This window comes from Falco biarmicus, chromosome 5 (genome assembly GCF_023638135.1).
Source record: "Falco biarmicus isolate bFalBia1 chromosome 5, bFalBia1.pri, whole genome shotgun sequence".
NCBI classification, from domain to species: domain Eukaryota; kingdom Metazoa; phylum Chordata; class Aves; order Falconiformes; family Falconidae; genus Falco; species Falco biarmicus.
In genome coordinates, this window is record NC_079292.1 from 57,479,203 (window position 1) to 57,497,611 (window position 18,409).

General features: G+C 47.0%; 1 protein-coding gene across 3 annotated transcripts; it reads left to right on the plus strand.

The window, feature by feature from the left end:
- Window positions 1–1,852: 1,852 nt before the first annotated feature.
- On the plus strand, window positions 1,853–18,379 carry CBX7 (chromobox 7). Of its 3 annotated transcripts, none has more exons than XM_056340120.1 (6): window positions 1,853–2,181; window positions 3,564–3,607; window positions 7,637–7,702; window positions 8,215–8,281; window positions 8,890–9,229; window positions 11,931–18,379. In XM_056340120.1, exons 1-6 carry the CDS (start codon window positions 2,113–2,115, stop codon window positions 11,963–11,965), a joined length of 621 nt encoding a protein of 206 aa, XP_056196095.1. In that variant the 5' UTR covers window positions 1,853–2,112; the 3' UTR covers window positions 11,966–18,379. The 3 variants fall into 3 exon arrangements, with proteins under 3 accessions (XP_056196095.1, XP_056196093.1, XP_056196094.1); XM_056340118.1 differs by having other exon boundaries at window positions 1,857–2,181; window positions 11,282–18,379; XM_056340119.1 differs by having other exon boundaries at window positions 1,859–2,181; window positions 11,285–18,379.
- The last annotated feature ends 30 nt before the right edge of the window (window positions 18,380–18,409 follow it).

Consider the following 18,409-nt stretch of genomic DNA (forward strand, 5'->3'; position numbering starts at 1 on the left):
ATGCTGATGTCATCTTGTGGACAGATCATCCTTCCAGGCAAAAGAGTGCTCTTTCGAAAGCTGCAACATAACTGATGCAAATATTGTTTAAACTTCACTTGGGTCAGTTGCTGGTGTGAGAAAAGGGAAAAGCAGAAAGAAAGAAGGGAATAATTGTGCAGAAATTACACCGATGATGCAGAGCATATGGGTTCTTGTTGCATACCTCTGTTTATAAGAAGAGTATTGTAGCTTGCCATCAACATGCAGGTTGATTCACTTTGAGAAATCCTTTAATATTCATTAATAAAGTTTCTTTAATTTTGAAATATACATATTCTTGACCTTAAAAAGATACATATTAAATAACAGATTATAAATATCCTATACTAAGAAGTGCAACAGTTTATCAATAGTGGACTATTCTGCAAGTTTGTTGTGACTGTAGGATTTATTTATTTATTTTATTTTATCCTAAAGTGGTCATTGGAGCACAGTTTCTTCCATTTTGAAGTTTGGCACTGCAGTAATTGGATTCAAGTGCAAGGAAAGGGGTTATAAACAGGTCGCTGCAGTTCAGGGAAATGTTCTGCTCTTCTTTTGTCTCTGCTTTTTCTGAAGATCTTAATTTTGAGAAACAAAGTAGTTTATCTTAAATATTTTTCTCTATTCCCTCTAAGAAATAGAAGCATAATATGAGAAAGGAAGAGTTCAGAAGAAGGTCAAAGATTCATTATTATTATTATCATTATTTTTACTATTATTTTGCAATATGGTACAAAAACCTTGAATATTCAATGGCTATACTGTTACAGAACCAATTCTACATTACAGACTGCTAGGTCTGCATAATGGTTAGCCCAACAGCCACAAGTCCCTGACAGCGCGCTTTGAGCTCTTAAATGGCTGCAGAAAAAATAAGCAACCTGCCAGTTACTGCATCCACAGGTATGGATTGTGTATGTTGTGTGAAAACGAATGCTTTCAAAGTGAATGATGAACATTAACTTGCTCTCAGCATAGACTTCCTTTTGCATAATATTTGCAATTTGAACAGTAAGGCTCATCCCATCACAAACTTTGCATATGAACAGCATCCAGTGACACGCAGTCACAGCGGAGGAGCGACCGAGCATGTTTGTGGGAGAAAAGGTAGCCACACATGTTGAAAAAAGCACCTGCTCTGATGCAAAAACATCCGAGGAGACTTTTAAAACACAGCCTGTTGTTTAATGCAGTGGTCGGGAAGAAAAAGCACAATTCTGCACACCAGATTGGTGCACAAAGGAGCCTGGACACCTCGGTGCTGAATGCCTGTTCACAACGCTCCTGTTTGCTCGTGCCTTACCCTAGAAAGCCTTGGCCACCTTGAAGAGGTGGCCGTAGGTCCTGCCTGTTTCAAGATGTCAAACACCTACGTGTGTGCTCTGTCCTTAAAACCCCTCAGCACTTCACCACAAGGCACTTGAAGCGGGTGCCCGGACAACCGAGCCGCACCGGGTCTCTTCTGCATCGGCCCGTGCCGCCACCTCTCCCTGCCTCAGCACTTTGTCACCTGGTGTTTTCCCACCCGCCGCCGACGCCACGAGATCGCTGAGGGCCGTTCCTGTGGAACACACTCGTAAATATCACCGCTTTGCGGCGGCCGACCGTTTTCCTCACGGCGCTCGCTCCGCAGCCGCCGGGGCGTTGGAAACCGGCGGCCCTTCCCGTGAGGAAAGCGGGGTGCCGGCGGGAGCCCGGCTCCCAGGGAAAGGCGGGGAGGCCGGCTGCCGGCCACGGGCTGCGGCGGGCGGCGGCGGGAGCGGGGGCTGAGGCGGGGAGGCGGGAGCGGCCCCTCAGGCGGTTCCCGCCCAACCCGCGCCGCGCCGCGCCCCGCCCCCCCCCGCGCGAGCCGGGGAAAACGTTGCGCAGGTTCTAAAGCGGGGCGGGGGGAGGGGAGGGGGCGCGGCCGCGCGCGAGGGGGCGTGTGAGGGGGAGCGGTGGGTAACGGCCGCCAGCGGGCAACGGCCGCCGCCACCGGGCCAGCCGCGACCGCCGCCGCCGCGGGAGGCAGCCCCCGCCCGCGCCCTCCGCCGTGCGACAGCCGGCTCCGCCGGTGTCCGGCGCCAGCGCCGCTGCCCCGCCCGCCGCATGGAGCTGTCGGCCATCGGGGAGCAGGTGTTCGCGGTGGAGAGCATCCGCAAGAAGCGCGTGCGGAAGGTGGGCAGCGGCGGGGCGCGCGCCGGGGCACCCCTCGCCTCTCCTGCCTCGCACGAGCGCGGGGGGCGTGGTGGGCGCGCGCGTGGCCGCCCTGCCTTCGCCTCCCCCCCCCCCCCCCCATGCCCGCGCGGAGTAACGGGCAGCCGCGCGCTGCCGGCGGGGCGGTACCGGCACCTGCCCGCGGGGCGGCGGGGCGGGGGGGGCGGGAGTGCCTCGTGAGGGGTGTGTGCTTCGGGGGGCTCCGCGGGGGGGCCGGCCGGGCTGAGGGGGGGGGGCGGTGTCACCGCCGGGGGCTTCCGCTTCCAAAAATCCGTGCTGGTGGCAGCGGAGCTGGCGGCGGGAGGGGCTTCGGGAGGGCCCGGTGGGCAGCTGCGTGACTCAGTTTCCCCATCAGTGGACACACGCGCTGTCCCGGCAGGGCGCTACGAGGCCTAGCCCGTAAGCACGCAGCCTGCGGGGACCCTCCGGCGGGAAGTTCCTCACAGGGCAGTGTTTCCAAGCGCTGGGGAGCCCATGAGCCCCCCGTGAGGAAGACAAAACCGGCTCCCTGGCCCGAGGACCCAGGTGCTGTGCTGTTGTGTAAAGGTGCTTGCGGCTGCAGCAGCGGCACTTCAAGGGATGGGCATCCCGCGCGTGTGAGGGCCTCTGCCACGCTTTGGGAAGTCCTTAACAAGCTCCTCAGTATAATATTAAAGATCTTAATAGTTGTAGACATTGCTCATGGAGCCCTTGAACATGGTTTCCAATTGCTATGCTTTTTTTTTTTTTTTTGCTTGGGTTGTTGGATTTTTTTTTCTTTTTACATCTTGTGCTTGGACTGAACGAATAAATGGATAACTCTGAACTTCAGCTGTGCGCTGCTGTTTGCTTGGGTGGAAAGGTTGAGTGACTGTGATGATGGGACAGCGTTTGAGTAGAGTGTGTAGCAACTGGAAGGGAAGTTGAAGAGATATATCATAGGTTCTGAAATACTGTATTTCATCTCTGCTTGAACAAAATTCCTTTGACACTTGCTTCTGGCATACATCTCCTTCTCGCATTTATGCATGCTGCCTTCTTGTAGGATTGTCTGTAAATGTGGGAATGATTGCAGTCTTGCTCTCCAGTTGGCTTTTGGGGTCCTGCCTGCAAGGCTTCTGCAAAGGTATGACCCCAGGTTGATGATAGTTCAAGCATGCTTAAATACCCCTGCGTTACTATTTTCTGGGGAAAAAGTTATAGCGAGCATATTTGAATGAGGAAGTGGCTTTGTTTTGAAAATAAAGGGATGGGAAACGAGATTTTCAGTTGCAGAGTTTAGGCCTGTTCATTGGTTGCATCTCTTGCTGTAGCCCATATTTGGTTGCAGACTTCACCTGTTTTCTTCCCTTTTCTGCCTTTAGGGTAAAGTAGAATACCTGGTGAAATGGAAAGGATGGCCCCCAAAGTAAGTTGTTTTACTTGGTTTTTACGCCTTTAATATTTGGTAATAGCTTACATTGTATCGCTACAACTGAGTATCCCGCTCTTAACAGGTAACCTTTTGTCCCTGGTTCCAACAACAATAAACAAAAACAAAGAGCTACAAACCAAAACCAAATCTATTTCTGGACCAGCAGCTGAGGGATGCAAACTGTGTGCCAGTCTATTCTGACTGGGTTTTGCCACCACTGAAATATTCCATTGAGATGCTTTCTAGATACAAATGGTTTTAAATTCATTACGAGTTTAACAGGGAACCCTGATTCTTCTGAACTTGGAATGGCTCCTGCTTTCCTGAGTCAGCACCGAGAGGACCCCACTTTATTTTTAGAGCTATATGCGGTTTTTTAAAATAGAAAACAAGTTGATGGTCTTGTCTTGTTGTTCTACTACTTCCCCTCTGCTATTCACAAACGGAAAGGGGCAATGTTTCAGATTTATTGATTGTAGCCAAATGCAGGTGATCTTTGTCCCTTGAAAATTACTGCCATGTCTTCATTTCCTTGTCTGAAACCTTCTGTTATTTTGAGTGTCTCTTCTGCTTTTGCTTTGGTTGCTATGTTGCAAAAAGGGAAAAAAAAATTTTTTTTGCGGCATTGCTGTACATTGTTTGTAGATATTTTTCTTATTAAAATGCAGCTGCCTCTGAAGAAGAGTGATTGCTCTGGGTCTAAACAGTCTGTAAAAGGCTTTAAGATTAAAAGGATTAGGTAACTGGAGAATATTACTATGTTAGCTAGCGGTCTAGTAGAACAGCCCCCTGACCAGCCTGTATGGGGCCCTGTCTTTGCTTTTCTGTTTGCAGCTCTGTGTGGGTACAATTACATTACACATGCAGTTGTGCTGTGTGTTGCTAAGCAAAGGGGGCTGCTTTTACGGCTTCATCCTTGCAGTTGCAAAGCAGGGCCCACTAGGATGGTCCTAACAGATTGTACCTGGTGTCTAAGAAGTTGAAATGTGTTCCTACGTGCCATAATCCTCGTGCCTAATCCTTGTGCTTATAGGGCATGTGTGAATACAAGCAGCTTCCCCTCTCTGGTGGTGGTGGGAGAGGGTGACTTTGTTCTTGACTGTAAGTTCTGCTGTCAAAGCGTAACCTTGTGCACTTGTTGAGCGCCAGTTGCCATGTAGTTTGGGTCAGTTCTTGGACTGCTTCAGCCTTCTAAGTAGCCAAGCCTTGTTTAATCACTGTTAGAAGTTGGGAAATGTGTTTGTAGTCTGTGAGGCACCATCCCCTTTTGGCCAGAATACTGATGTTTATCCCATTCTCCTTTCAACAAGTGCATTGAGGTCCTTCCTTTGTAAAGTCACTTGCCAAGAAGGTGGGTTGAGGCATGGCGTAGTTTTCCTCAGACAGAACAGCCCTTATTCTTACTGCTGCCTTTCCTTGCCATGTGCCTTGGAACTCTGGGAGAGCTAGAAGCTCTCTTTTGGGAATTAAAAGCACAGCTTTCTGCCCAGGGAGCAAGGGGATGCCAGAGTTCCTTTCTTCTGATGCTGTGACATGTCCAAACATCTTCGCTCTTTCCCCAAACGCCAAATCTGAGAAACACTGAATTTTTTTTTCTTCGCCCATGCTCCCACCCTCCCCTAAACTGTTCACCTGTTGGTTTGAGTTGCTTAAAACCAAGATGCTTTGAGCATTGAAGTCGCTTTCATCCTAGTAGGCTCTGTTCCGTGTTTCTGAACATGCATATGTCTGTGATAGCATGCAGCACCACAAGCTGTTTGCGTCTTTATTTTCCAGCATACTCAGTTTCCCCATCCCACATCGTGTTTCTCTTCATTCCCCTCCCAAACTTTGTCTTAATGCTCTTTGTAATCTCTGTACAAGTTGTCCCATCATTCCCATCAGAGGCTTCATGGAAGGGAGTAAGGATAGGTCAGCAGTTTGATGCTTTCCCACATAATTGACTTTTCACTTTTTTTCCTTTCGTTTTAATAATAAATTCTTGTTAATGTCCTGCACCTCAGATTTCTGGATTGTACTCCTGGAGTCAGGGAATGGAGGAGTTACTATCTGATTCTAGTTACAAGCTTGTTTACAACTTGTATTGGAGTTTAGAGGGGAGGGGGAAGAGGAGGAGTAGAAGGAGGGGGAAGGAACATCATATGATCTATGTTTTCCAGAGTGCCTCTCTGCGGTTCTGCTGCAGCCTGGGCTGTGTGTACCCGTATATATAGCTCTCTGTGTGTATGCGCATGCGCATGGCAAACTGAGCCATGTTTTTTTTTTTATATGCAGTGTTTTGCCACTGCAGAGAAGCCAGAAACTGAACTGCAGAGAAAAAGGCAACACCCACCAGGTTTTGTTTTTTTTTTTAAAGCAAATCCCCTTTCCTCTCCTGCCTATGCAAAGCAATCCAATGTTTTCCCCTCCCTGTGTTATTATTTTTCTTAAATTTGTAGAATGAATGCCAGAATCCCCGCAGCTGGGAGGAAACCTTCCTCTGTTCAAACAGTAACTTGGCTTTGACAGCTCACAGTCAGGTTGCTGCAGGAGGTTCGAGCAAAGGAGGGAGGGAGGGATCAGCTGGTTAGGAAGAAGTGTCTGTTCTTAACTCTCTGATGTACAGTGCACCTTGGGATATCTGAATTTCATATTTTTGTTTCTCCATTTTGCAAAAGAATTGTACTTTTATTTCTAGACCCATTCTCCATGAATGCTATCCGTACCTGTCTTCCATCTAATGGAGAGATGAAAGGGAAAAGCATTCCCACACCACCTCCCCTGTGTACATATATGCATGTACCATGTGCCCTTGTGTGTAGCCTAGACTTCATCCTGAAATGTAAAAATCCTAATTGGCTTTTCCCCTGTTTCAAGGCACTGATATCAGTGCCCCCTTGCCCACCTGCATGTGGCTTGTCTCTTGCTCTCCTCCCCAAGGGCTGGGAGGTGCTTTGTCTCCAGGCCCTGGACCTCACATTCCAGGAAAATTAACAATTTGAGCATTTGGGGTTTCAGACTTGCTTTCTTGCCTTTGAGTTTCTATGGTAGGGACATGCCACCCACCTTTTCTGGGCACACATGACCCCTTAGAAGCAAACTTGACATGAGGACTACGCTGTGATTCTTTCACCTTCCACAATGGGAGTTTTTGCTGCTTCTGCTTGGTATGAAGTGCAGCAGTGCCCTTTGGGAACCAGTTTTGGTGTTGCCTGCTGGGTAGGTTCAGTCCTTTCCTGAACATCTGACTCCTGTCACAGCTGTCTCAAAATCGAGGCAGGAGATGGGGCAGTGAGTGACACTGTTCACAGGCTACTTTCAGAGCATCAAGCTTATTTTGAGTAGTTTTGGTAGCCCTGACCACAATGCAGATGTGTTCCTCCTGCACCGGTACAGAAACACTGGTGACCTCTGCTAGATAAAAATAACCCGCAGGGGCAGTTGAGCAAGAGGAGGAACAGTTGGAAAATCGCTGTCAACTTGCCTCAGGGCCCAGGTCTAAACATGTTTAGTTTAATAGCATCAGTGGAGAAAAATTAAACTCTTCTTAAATGAATACTTTCAGCTCCAGTTATTAGAGGTAATTAATAATGCAGGTGAGAAAGCATACTTACTCTTTCAGCAACCTAAATTAAGAGAGACCTATTTTTCAGAAAGCTGTATTGGATTGCATCTCATTGTTCCATGGGGTTTGTTGGATTTGAGGGAGTGCTGTAAATGAGACCTGTTTAGGCACTGACTTAAAATCAGTTTTAAGTGTCTGCAGAGTCTTTGCAAATAGTGTGAAGGGGGCCCTGGGGAGGAAAGTCTTCCCTGTTCTCCTTTAAAGAGCTGCCTGACACTTGGCCCTGCCTGTTTTGGGAAGGGGAGGTGGTGTCTGCTGGAAGTTGGGGGTGCAGAAAGGCTGAGATTCCTCAGAGCTCTTGCAGTGTTGTGGCAGGCCCCACCAACTCTTGTGAAGGCAGTATCCAGGGCCACAGCACATTGGTAGCAGGCCTGCAAAAAAAGTATTGTTTACTTTATATTCCTTATGTTTTTCTTCAGATACAGCACATGGGAGCCAGAGGATCATATCTTGGACCCTCGCCTGGTAGTGGCTTACGAAGAAAAGTAAGGCATATGTTCTTTCTCTCCCTGGACACAGGAAAAGGAAATAGTGTCTTTATTTCACAGCATGTACAAAGTGCCCCTGTTGTCCCTGCTTCAGTCAAAGATGACATGTATAGCAATGAATCCTGCTTGATCTCTGTATCCTGGTGTTGGCTGAGGCAGACAAGATGGGGTTAAAGCAGCTTTGATTGGCACTGTTCAGTAAATGAGGCCAAGAACAAGCAGCACTGAGCCAAAGAGCAATCAGTCTTAGGTTTTGATCAGGTCCAGGGCTCGACTGATGTGAGGTGGTAAGTTTCCCTAACCCATCCTTGATCAGCAGTCAAAGAAATTCCCTTATTGTAAGGCTTTCACTCCTACAAGAAGCAATTCCAGGACATTCTTCAAGCCCACACTGGTCATCATTGGATTTTAATGTGGGAAATGAGGGAGCTGTGCTGCAAAAGGTAGATGTCCTGACTAGGTTTTGTGCTGTGGTATTTAGTACTCTGATTTGTGTTCCTCTTTCACAGGGAAGAGCGAGACCGTGCATCAGGGTACAGGAAAAGAGGCCCCAAACCAAAGCGCCTCCTACTGCAGGTAGCCTCTTGCTCTTCTGTGTATTTCTAACTCATTAGCTGCTCTGCTGCTCCTCTGCTCACAGGGAGGTGGAAACTATCAGTTTGCTGTTTTATGGACAAAACTGGAGGTAACAAGCTTACACAACAACATGAAATCAGTGGGTAGGCAGATACTTTTAACCTGTTAGCTGAAGAGCCAGCTAACTTGTCTTTAAAAAAAGCTAAACAAAACAAAACAATCAACAACAGTTCTTGCTGTCTGAACTAGGATTTTCTAAACTTTGGGCTTGGGTGGTTGCAGGTTACCTGGTTTGTGTGCTCTTTCAATTTCACGTTGGGCTTGGACTTTACATCATATTAAAGGTAGACACTGGTTGGAAGCAGAGTTCCAGCATGCCTTGACTGTTGCCAAGCAAAGCAGCCAATCCTAGGAAGCACATATTAGGAAGAGCTTAGATGGCAGTTGAAGAGGCGAGAGAAACAGTGTTGTAGAAGCAGCACAACTTATCCTAGCTCATCTAGGTGTTCGGGGACTGAACAGAGAGTAGTTTCCTGGCTCCCAGGTGGGAGCCCTGACTGTATTATCTGATTTCCTCTCTGACCCTTGCTGCATTGATGTCTTGGCAGCGACTCTATGGCATGGACTTGAGGAGTGCCCACAAGGGAAAGGAGAAGCTCTGTTTCTCTCTTGCACGGAGGTTTGGAGGAGGAGACAGTAGCATGCCAGGGGCCAAGCCAGGGCAGGCAGAGTTCTCAGAGAAGACTGGGGGAACGGTCCTGCCATTCTCTCTCCGGAAGCAACGCAAAAACCAGAAGTACCTGCGACTGTCAAGGAAGAAGTTCCCCCGCATGGCAAGCCTGGAAAGCCGAAACTGCAGGCATGAGTTCTTCCTGAATGATGCAGTGGGCCTAGAGGCCAGGCAGGGCCCTGAGGACTGGGAGGCCATGCAGCACACCAGCAAGGAAGGTAAGGCCAGACACCTCGGCTGTGAAGTTCTGGGGTAGCAAAGGATGCTCTGCATGCTTCCTCCTTGCTTGCCTCATCCTGGGATTGTGGTTTGGGTCAGGTCCTCAGAGCAGCTCTCGCTGGCTGACATTGTGGCCCTCTTGTTTGGATGAATAGCACGGATTAATCTGCTTTTTTGGTGCTGTTGCCTCCCTGTAGGCTTTGTATCAGTAATGCCCCTCCCAGCAGAAGATACTGCATGTGGAAGGTGCTGCAAGTTACTCCCCTCTTACAGTTTCCTCCTAGCAGAGGCGACGTGCAGGTGTGATAGGGATGAACTCTGCCTCTGTCCACATATCCACATGTGTTCAGCCTGCTGCTCTGCTAAAAGGAGCTCGGCTGGCAGTGGGCAAGCTTGGGCATGAGAGCTGCTCTCCTAGTGCTGCTCTGATAAGCATACAGGAATGCCGTTAGGAACCCATAGTGCATTCCTCTGCCCCCTCCTTCCCTATTCTCTCCACACCCCACATCCTGTAAAGTCTCTTGCTCTAGAGCTATGTGAGAGGGGGATGAGAGATGAAGTGAGGATGGTAACTCCTGCCTGATCCACTGAATAGGCAGCGTGGGTGTAGGCATGGGAGTTGTCCAGGCATATTTGGCATTTTGGGGAGGGATACCAGCACCTTGTGCAGATGGGCTGTGGGAAGGGTGTGTTTTCTGAGTTACGAAGAAAACTCTATCCCTGCATTATTAGAGCTTCTGAAGGCACAGCTTTGCTAAGGAGTGGAAAGCCAGGACTTGTGCTGCTTGTAGTAGCTAAGGGAATCCTGTTACTCCTTGCTAGGGGTAGCTGTTAGCCAGGCTGGATTAGGCAGCATTTTGAGGAGAGAACTGTGTTCTGGCAATCAACGTTATCCCCTCCTTTCTGAGAGGGACTCAAAGAGTGCCCAAAATACAGGGAGGCTTCAACGGTGGTAGCACAGACGAACCCAGCTCTGCGTCCTGCCAATGGGCAAATATGTGAGGCTCTTCCCCCCTGGAAGTGGTGGGTTCTAAAGCACTTGGGGATCAGAAGAATGAATGGTTCTACAGAAATGTAAAACTGTTTTTGTTATCCCTTTGACACGTGGCTTGCATGGAATTCCAATTATTGTTAGGTGGGTTAGACTCTTTCTGAGGTGAAAGTAGGCACCCCAGGTATTTGAGACAGAGGCCAGGAAATACACTTTTAAGGGGCCCTCATTCCTTGCCTGGTTTGGGACAACAAGGTGTATAGTATAGGTCTAGTGACAGGGAGAGGGTACGTTTTCCTTCCTCTCTCTGTATTTTTGTGGCTGTCTCTGGGGCTTGGGGGAAGTGAGGCTTAGGGTGGCAGAGAGACTGATAATTATTACTGCAGTGAAAAAGTGCAGGGATGCTTGGGTTTCTTGTATGTAGCTATCCAGGAGCACAGAAAGGATAGAAGAAAGGGAGAACAACCTCTCTGTGAAGCAGTATTGACAGATTTTTTTGGAGAGAATCACACCCAGGCTGCATTACAGGTGCAGTACAAGGAACACTCTCCATTTTGGATCCCTTTGACTCCCCCAGGAGTATCTGAAGAGCATGTGTAAGAGTTTGTGATTTTTTACTTTTCAACGGGATAGGACATTTATAAGCAGGTGAGCTCACTCCTGGATGAGTGTGCTTTGCTGACACAGCCAAATTAGGGGCTGAGATGAGGTGAGAGGTATCAGGGAATTGTGGATGGTTAGATGAGCCGAGTGGTGTTACAGGGTCTTTTGACCTCTGCGTAGCCTGCTCCAATGCTGGCGTGTGTCTGGACACCTTCGCTATTCTTTCCTTTTCCCATTATATCCTGCAGGGATCCTCTATTTTCCCATAGCCTCTGAGGGGAGGGCTTGCCCATGCTCTTTCTTGCCTTTGTGCAGATTCAGTACAGGCTGTTTTCACCCACCGTTTGTCAGAAAGGAGGCCTCTCTTTCCATCCTTCCCTTCCCTCTCTTCTTCCTCCTTTCCTTCTCCCTCACCTCTCTCTTGCTAACCTACTCTTATCTGCCTCTCCTTCTGCAGCAGATGTGGATGGCAGTCTCCCTTGGATTCCCACTGTGCCCCCCAGCGAAGTGACAGTGACAGACATCACAGCAAACTCCATTACCGTCACTTTCAGAGAAGCACAAGTGGCTGAGGGCTTCTTCCGAGACCGGAGCGTGCAGTTCTGAATCTCCATTTTCAGTGCTCCCCAAAACCAGTGCTTTTAGGGTGGGGCTAGGGAAGGGTTGTTTTATCCCTTAAGAAAAAAAAAAATATCCAAAATGTGTCCTCTTAAAATGTTTACAGATACCTTTTTTTTTTAAAAAAAAAAAACAACGAACCAACCAACCACCAACCACCCTCTCTCTTTTCTCCTTTTTCCCCTTTCAGATACGCAAAAAAGGGCAGTGTAGGGGGTGTGTGTTTGTCATTGCTTTGTCCATCTGAAAAACTGACAGCCCTTTCCCTGGCAAAGACTCCCCTCCTAGATGTGAAAGCAGCAAGCTGAACAATTTGCCTTTTATCCTGTTAAGTGGTGGCAGCTGCATTTGTGGGGAGAGGGCATGTGAAGGTGGAAAGAGAGCTGGGTCTCTAGTCTGCTGCCTTGTTTTGCAATTGATATCCCTTGGATAAAGATACTTCTCTGTGCATTGCTCTTCCTACCTTCCTCCTCCCTCTCTTCCTGCAGCAGTGAGAGGCAATGGATCCTACCTGTGTAGATAACTCCAGTCTTAACAGACTTCCTCTCCAGTGCTGTTTCCCCTGTGGCCTGCTGTCAGGACTTCAGATCCATGTTTGCCTGTCTGTGGTAAGTCAGTCTTTGCAGCGTGGGTCCATATAGACAGCAGAGGTTTCTCCGTTTGATAGTTGATCATGTGGAAAGACTGAAATGCGTCTCTGAAATCTAGATTGGCAACATAAATTCAATTTGCACTCACTAAAAGCTCAGAAACCCAGTGCAGACATACTGTTCTGTATATGCTGAAGAGGATTTCCGGGCTTGGCTCTGCTGTGTGAGGAATGCATTATGGGGAGTGGGGTATTTTTACCCTTTGCCAAATTCAGTATTAATAACAAATGCTACCCTGAATCTGTGGTAATAAGTTGGTTGAAAACCGGCTCCTCTCCCCTGGGAGGAGGGGCCAGTAGGACAACTAAAGCATTGCCTGGCACTGCAAAGATATCCAAGATACTGGCACAGGCCCAGGACACAGGAATTGGAGAGAACTGAGCTAGAAACGGACCTTGATTAGCAGCAAATTCTGTTCTTGGATCCCATTGAGAGATCCAAGGTAAACAACATGTGGGGAAGGCGTGTATTAGATTTGAGGAAGGGGTTAAAAAAAAAAAGTCTTAATTCTTAGCAATGAGAATTCTTGGATTGTACTGCCTGAGTAATATTCTTCTGTGACTCTGGTCTCCTCACAGTATCTGTGATCCTGTACTACTTTACTGATAGGAACTTCCCCTTGGAAGGCTTAAAAAAATCTTTGCCAAGGAAAGCGGTCTGCGTTTCAATAGACCCTGCCTGATCTTGCACTTAAAAATGCCTTGTGCTGGACTGCCTGTGACACTTTAAGGTTTTTGAAAAATTGATGTATTTTGAGTTAGTAGTTTAGCATAGCATCTGTTCTTGCACATGCATGTTCTCTTCCATTTTTTTAAAAGCAAATTTTATTTAACTTAAAATTTAAAATACAGACCTTTTCCTACGGAAAGCAAGAAAAGTAAGTTAGAGTCTAAAGTGGGAACTGCGGGACAGAGTGCTGCAGGGTAACATTGGCTACTGTCATGATTACTGTTCTTAAATCCTTTGTTTCCTCTGCCCACCCCACCTGAAGCATCTCTTACCTGCTGCATTTATTCTACAAGCCTTCTGAGCTCTAAAGTAAAGACCCTGTGGAAATCCTCAATGTGTTCCTTTGAAGGGCTTGGCTGCTAGCCTGCAGAATTTGGGAGCTCTGGGACTTCTGGTCCTCCAAACATCTACCTTTTGCGAAATGCTTGGACTGCCCCTGTGGTTTTTATTAAAAGAAGGTTTTACCTCAAGATAAGATGTGGCGGCTCAGTATAGACTTAGGATTTCCCCTTCCATCTCAGAGCTGTTTGAGTAGGCCTATCTTCCACTGTGTCACAGCAGTGTAAGGACCACTGGGAAGATCTTGAATTACTGGACTAACCTTTTGTCTCTCAAGGTAAGTGACATGGGAGTTTCATTATGGGGAAATCTGAGAGGGTGAGAAGTGGAAGCTGGGGGATGGAGAAGTTATGTGGTGGGAGGAAGAGTGAGTGGGAAAGCAATAGCTAGCAAGGGCAAATTGATGAGGTAAGCATACAGGCTCAGGATGTTTGTTAAACGTGGGTGTCCAGAGCGAGGCTTCTGTGTCTGGAGCTGCACCCTCTTTTGCAGGATGTGGGGTCAGACAGTATTGTCATCGTCACCCCACACACACCCCCACACACTTACTCTCCCCAACACTTGCCAAATGTGCTGATTACCTGCATCTCTTTCTTGTTGTGACCAGCGGACGCACCACATGGCTGAGTCCACTCTTGAAGGTTGTAGAGGGTCAAGTAGTTAGAGCTGCAGAAGCATAATATTTTAGCTTATTTTATAAAAAGTCTTGAACTCCAGCTCTTCCTGCTAAATCTTCGTGGCGTTTATGGGATCTGGTTTCTTTATTCTAATGCAGCTACTGCTGCCTTTGTCCTGTCTTCCATCTCAGTGTACAAATACACCAGAAAAGCTTCCTAAGGTTCCTGGCTTTGGCTGACATTGGAAGCAATACCAATCCTGCGGCAGGAAAGAGCTTGTCCTAATAAACTGGATTTCCATCCTCTGCTTTTCTCTCCACTCATCAGCTGAGACTTCTCAATGTTTTGTTTTGGCATTTCTCTTTAAACATCTTTGCTTCCTCCTGCAGTGGAGTTTTCAAAGACCTGTGGTGGTCTTTCAAAGAGGGTCCACCCACAGCTTCATATCTTAATCACTTCTTGGATCAGGCTTGCTTGTGTTCTGCTGGTGACTAATCTCACTACACAAAGTGTTGAACAAAGTACTTTGCTATCATGCTGCTTTGTGTACAGGTCAGAGGAGTTAACCCTTATCAGGTTAAGATGCAACAAGTTGCATGTGTGTGGGTTTGGTTTGTGTGTGTGAGGAGGAGTTTGTGCTAGGAAACTAAGCAGTTACTGTGTTGGAGTGGACTTTTTTTTTATTTTACATTCATGAATTCTTTCTTGTCTTAAAGATCTGTTTGAGAAGATTTTTCTCTTGATATTTTAAAAATCTGGCTCTGTTCCATATTGTCTGGTGACATATTGTTGTAAACTTCCTTGGTAGAGCTGGTCTTGAGGGACTTTAAAATTAGTGTTATTCCACTTCTGCAGGTGTAGACGTGTAGGGGTTTTTCATTTGTGATGGAATGAGAGGTTGTCTGGGTTGTCTTGTCTCTTCTCCCCAGTGCTGTTCATCTGCCAGTTCAGCCCAAAATTTGAAAACTGAATTGGGACCTCTTGGGCTAACATACCATGAAAATCAGATGCTGTACTCAGAGCTTCGTTAAGCATTCCGTTTGATTAGAAGAGCCAGAATAGCATCCAGCTGAAGCTGAGTTTAATAATTCTATTTGAAGCACAAGCTGAGAATAGAAATGGGCTAACTCTCCCATACCTCGTTTGGCTCCATGGCTGTAAACAAGAAAAACTTCAGCCAGTGGAAATTACTGAACTGTATGCAAGAAACAAACTTCTCGAAGAAGAACAGTTCTTTCTTACGGTCATTCTTAGAACTCTTCCCATGTGAGAATTTACCAGCCACAATCGGGGGATGGAAGTTTGGAATTTTTTATTTCATAGATCTTCTAACAGTGAACTCGCTGTATATATGACAGAACTGAGGGGTTTCATGAGACTGGAAAACCTTTATTGTTAACACTGTGTTTGAAACAAACAAAAAACCACCCCAGACCTGTGGAAAGGACTGTCTCTGTTCCTGGATAGTTATAAATGAAATGTTATTGCTCTGATACATGTGATGCCTTGGAACAGCAAGTTTTAACACATAAAATAGTGGCATTAAGTAGCCTTGTAGCTCCTGCATGCTCCTTAGTGTCTTGCATTTGCTTGGGCACCCTTCTGCTTGTGAAGTCAGACCAAGGTGGGGTTTTTTTTGTGGATTATTTTTTTTTCTTTTTTAAGCAAGAACAGGATATTATTGTGAGAAAACTCAAAAGCAGTTCCATTTGCCAAAATAAGCCCAAATTTGTTAGTGAATCGACCCTTGCTTATGTTAGAGCCTCAGAGAGAAAGAAGCTTATTGAGAAATGAATGGCTTTTTTTGTTGTTGTTAGTGTTGTGAAACTGTCCAGAATTGTTCTTCTGGTGTTTTGTGACTGAATGTATAAAATTGTTTGTTCACCTCACAGGGGGGCCCTTGGCCCCAGTACTGTTTCCTGCTGTACACCAGCTAGCGCTGTTTAATTTTACTGGAACAGAGAAGGGAGGCCTCACACAGGTCAAAAAAATAGGCAGGGTAGCTCGTGCAAGACCCTCGGTGGTACCCACAACAGAGGCTGGGGTGTGGAAGACAGCAGCGAGGGCTGTCAGCCAGCCACATCTATCTGAGCAAAGCTAAATCTGCCACCACCTCTCCACGCCTTCCTCTCCTCTCAAGCTTTAAGCTTGTCCTTTGTGAAGTAGGGAAAGTGTAAAAATCTCATTTTCTAAAGCTAGTTGGTATCTACCCATCTTCTGTTCCTCCCTTGCTTACCTGTGGCCTAGGAAGAAGGCAGTGGGCCTTTCTAGGAAGATAGTAGGGGCAGCTGCTTGTCCGGGAAGGGAGGGAAGGAGCTGCCTCAGAGTCGCTCTTGCTAGGCAGTTGAGGACAGGCCTTTGGGTGAGCTGGCAGCTGAGAGAGAAGGTATGTTAGAAGTGCAAAGAACTTGTAGTGAAGCCGATCCCTTGCATCAGTGGGTGGATGCCCCCTGGAGTTCTGAGTGGGCCCTATGGAGAGGAGATGGTCAGTGCTTCATTTATGTATGTTTTACCATTTGGGAAAGCAAGGGAGATGTCTATGTTAACAGCTTGCATAGGGTAACTTCTACGTGGGAATGTATAGCATTACCACATACAGGTAAAGGGAGCATGTTGCTTTTGCTGTGCTTGTTGTAAAATTATTTTCCCCAAGGGCATCGTAAACTTGTTTTGAGACAATAGCTTATGATCGAGAGACCATGTTGTCCTATGCCAGCTCAACTTATCATCCTTACAGAGAAACCATGAACCTTCTGGGTGTCAAATCACCTCAATACCCCCAAAGCAGCTGGTGAAGATGGGAGGGCCCACCAGACATCCCCAGGACACTTGGAAGGAGAGAGAAGCAGTCACTTAAAATTGAATTCAGGCCCTTCAAATCCTTTCCTGTAACAAGCAACTTCCCAGAGCGATGACCCCTTTTTCTTTTCCACCTCTTTTTCCCTTGCACCCTTAATTTCTCAGAGTATGGTGGCTCAGCAGGGAGCAGGTGGCAGATGATCCCTAGTTAACTGGGAGTAGTAGCAGAGCTCAGTGGGAGAGCTTAATGGCCAACAGGGTGGAGATGGATTGCTATCGAGTCGGGACAGGATGGAAGCTTTGCTGCTGTGATTGTTTCCATCTGTCATGGGCTGCTCTGCAAAAATGCTAGGGAAAAGGGAGAGCTCATAAGGCTGTTTGGAACCTCCATCGCAGCTTATCTTGTTACTGGGGTACCAGAGTTTTGACTGGGAGGGGGATTTTGGAGGAGGGGGTGGAAAGCCTTTTTAAGTATTATTATTTTTTAACCAGAAAATGTAGTGTCAGCACAAAGAAGCTTTTTGCAAATCTGTTTAAATGTTAAGTAGCTTTTTTTGCTTTTAAATCTGAAGTATATTTTGAAGCACTTTGGAAATGCAAAGCACTAGGAGTGCTACATACTCCTTACCGTCTGTCTAAAAGTGGCATTTGAAAAGCAAAAGATGTATGTTTCAGGCCACTGGCTGCTCCTTATCATTTTTCCAGAGCTGCCACCCAACCCTTTGCCTCCCTCCCATGGCAGAAAGGGGAGTGCGGTCCAGGGTGCCAACTAACACGAGGGCTCCCTGGACGGGGAGAGGAGACACACAAAGTCTTGCTCGTCTTCAGGGTGCAGGCTGGCTTCCTCCCTCCCCCACCTTCTTTGTCGAAAGAAAGGGGAAAATGAAGCTGAGTTTCGGTTTGAGCGGTCCTAGTCTGGAACTTTGCTTCTTCTGACTCTGGAGACATCTTATAGCGTTTTCTGTCTGAAAAATTGCACCTTATTAGCTTAGTTGAGGAACAGGAAGGTATCTGTCCTTCTGCAGGGAGTGGGGAGAGGAAGGGAGGGTGAACCAGGAGCTGTCTTCAGTAGCTACTGGATTTTTCCAGACGCCATTTCCTCACTCATCACCAACAGAACGGCAACAAAAGACCTAAAATCTCTTAGATTAAGCTTTTGTTCTGTGCGTCTCAAGAACCTTTTGAGCAGGCTAAGATGAGAGAATCTTTTTCTCCCCCCTCACTTAGCCAGCTCTACAGCTGAGGGAACCCCAGGCCTCTGGCTGGGTTTTCAGCACCAACTCTTTCCCTCATCGTACACACATTGTTCGGGCTGTTTTGCACACTGATTCACCTAATGTGGTGTTCTTCCTTTCTGGTGGGGGGAGGTGGGAGATGGGGTCAGTTAGTGGGGAGGGCCCCGGATTATTTCTGTTCTTGTCTCTTCAGTTGTTGCTGTTGCTCCTGTCAGCTCGCTAGAGTATCTGAGTCTTTGCACACAGAAAGCTTCCTTTTGCACAGAATGAGCTTCTAGCTTTTGTACAGACTAATTGAATGTATTTGGGGAGGGGGGGAAATAGGGAGTAAACCAATTCCAAACAAACCAATTGGAGTTTAATGCCTTTTCTGAGCGAGTACGTGCTGTAAAAGGAGATTGTAATAGCAAAGGGAGGGCAGGCTCGAGTATAATTTGACACAAAGTGTGGTTTTATTTTTGTACTGATATGGATAAGAGACTGTACAGCATCTATTTATTTAGATGATTTATGTGGTAAATGTTGCAAACAAAATTATTAAAATATTAAATATGAGAACTGACATTTACCTAATGGTCTGTTTGTGTGGTCATTTACC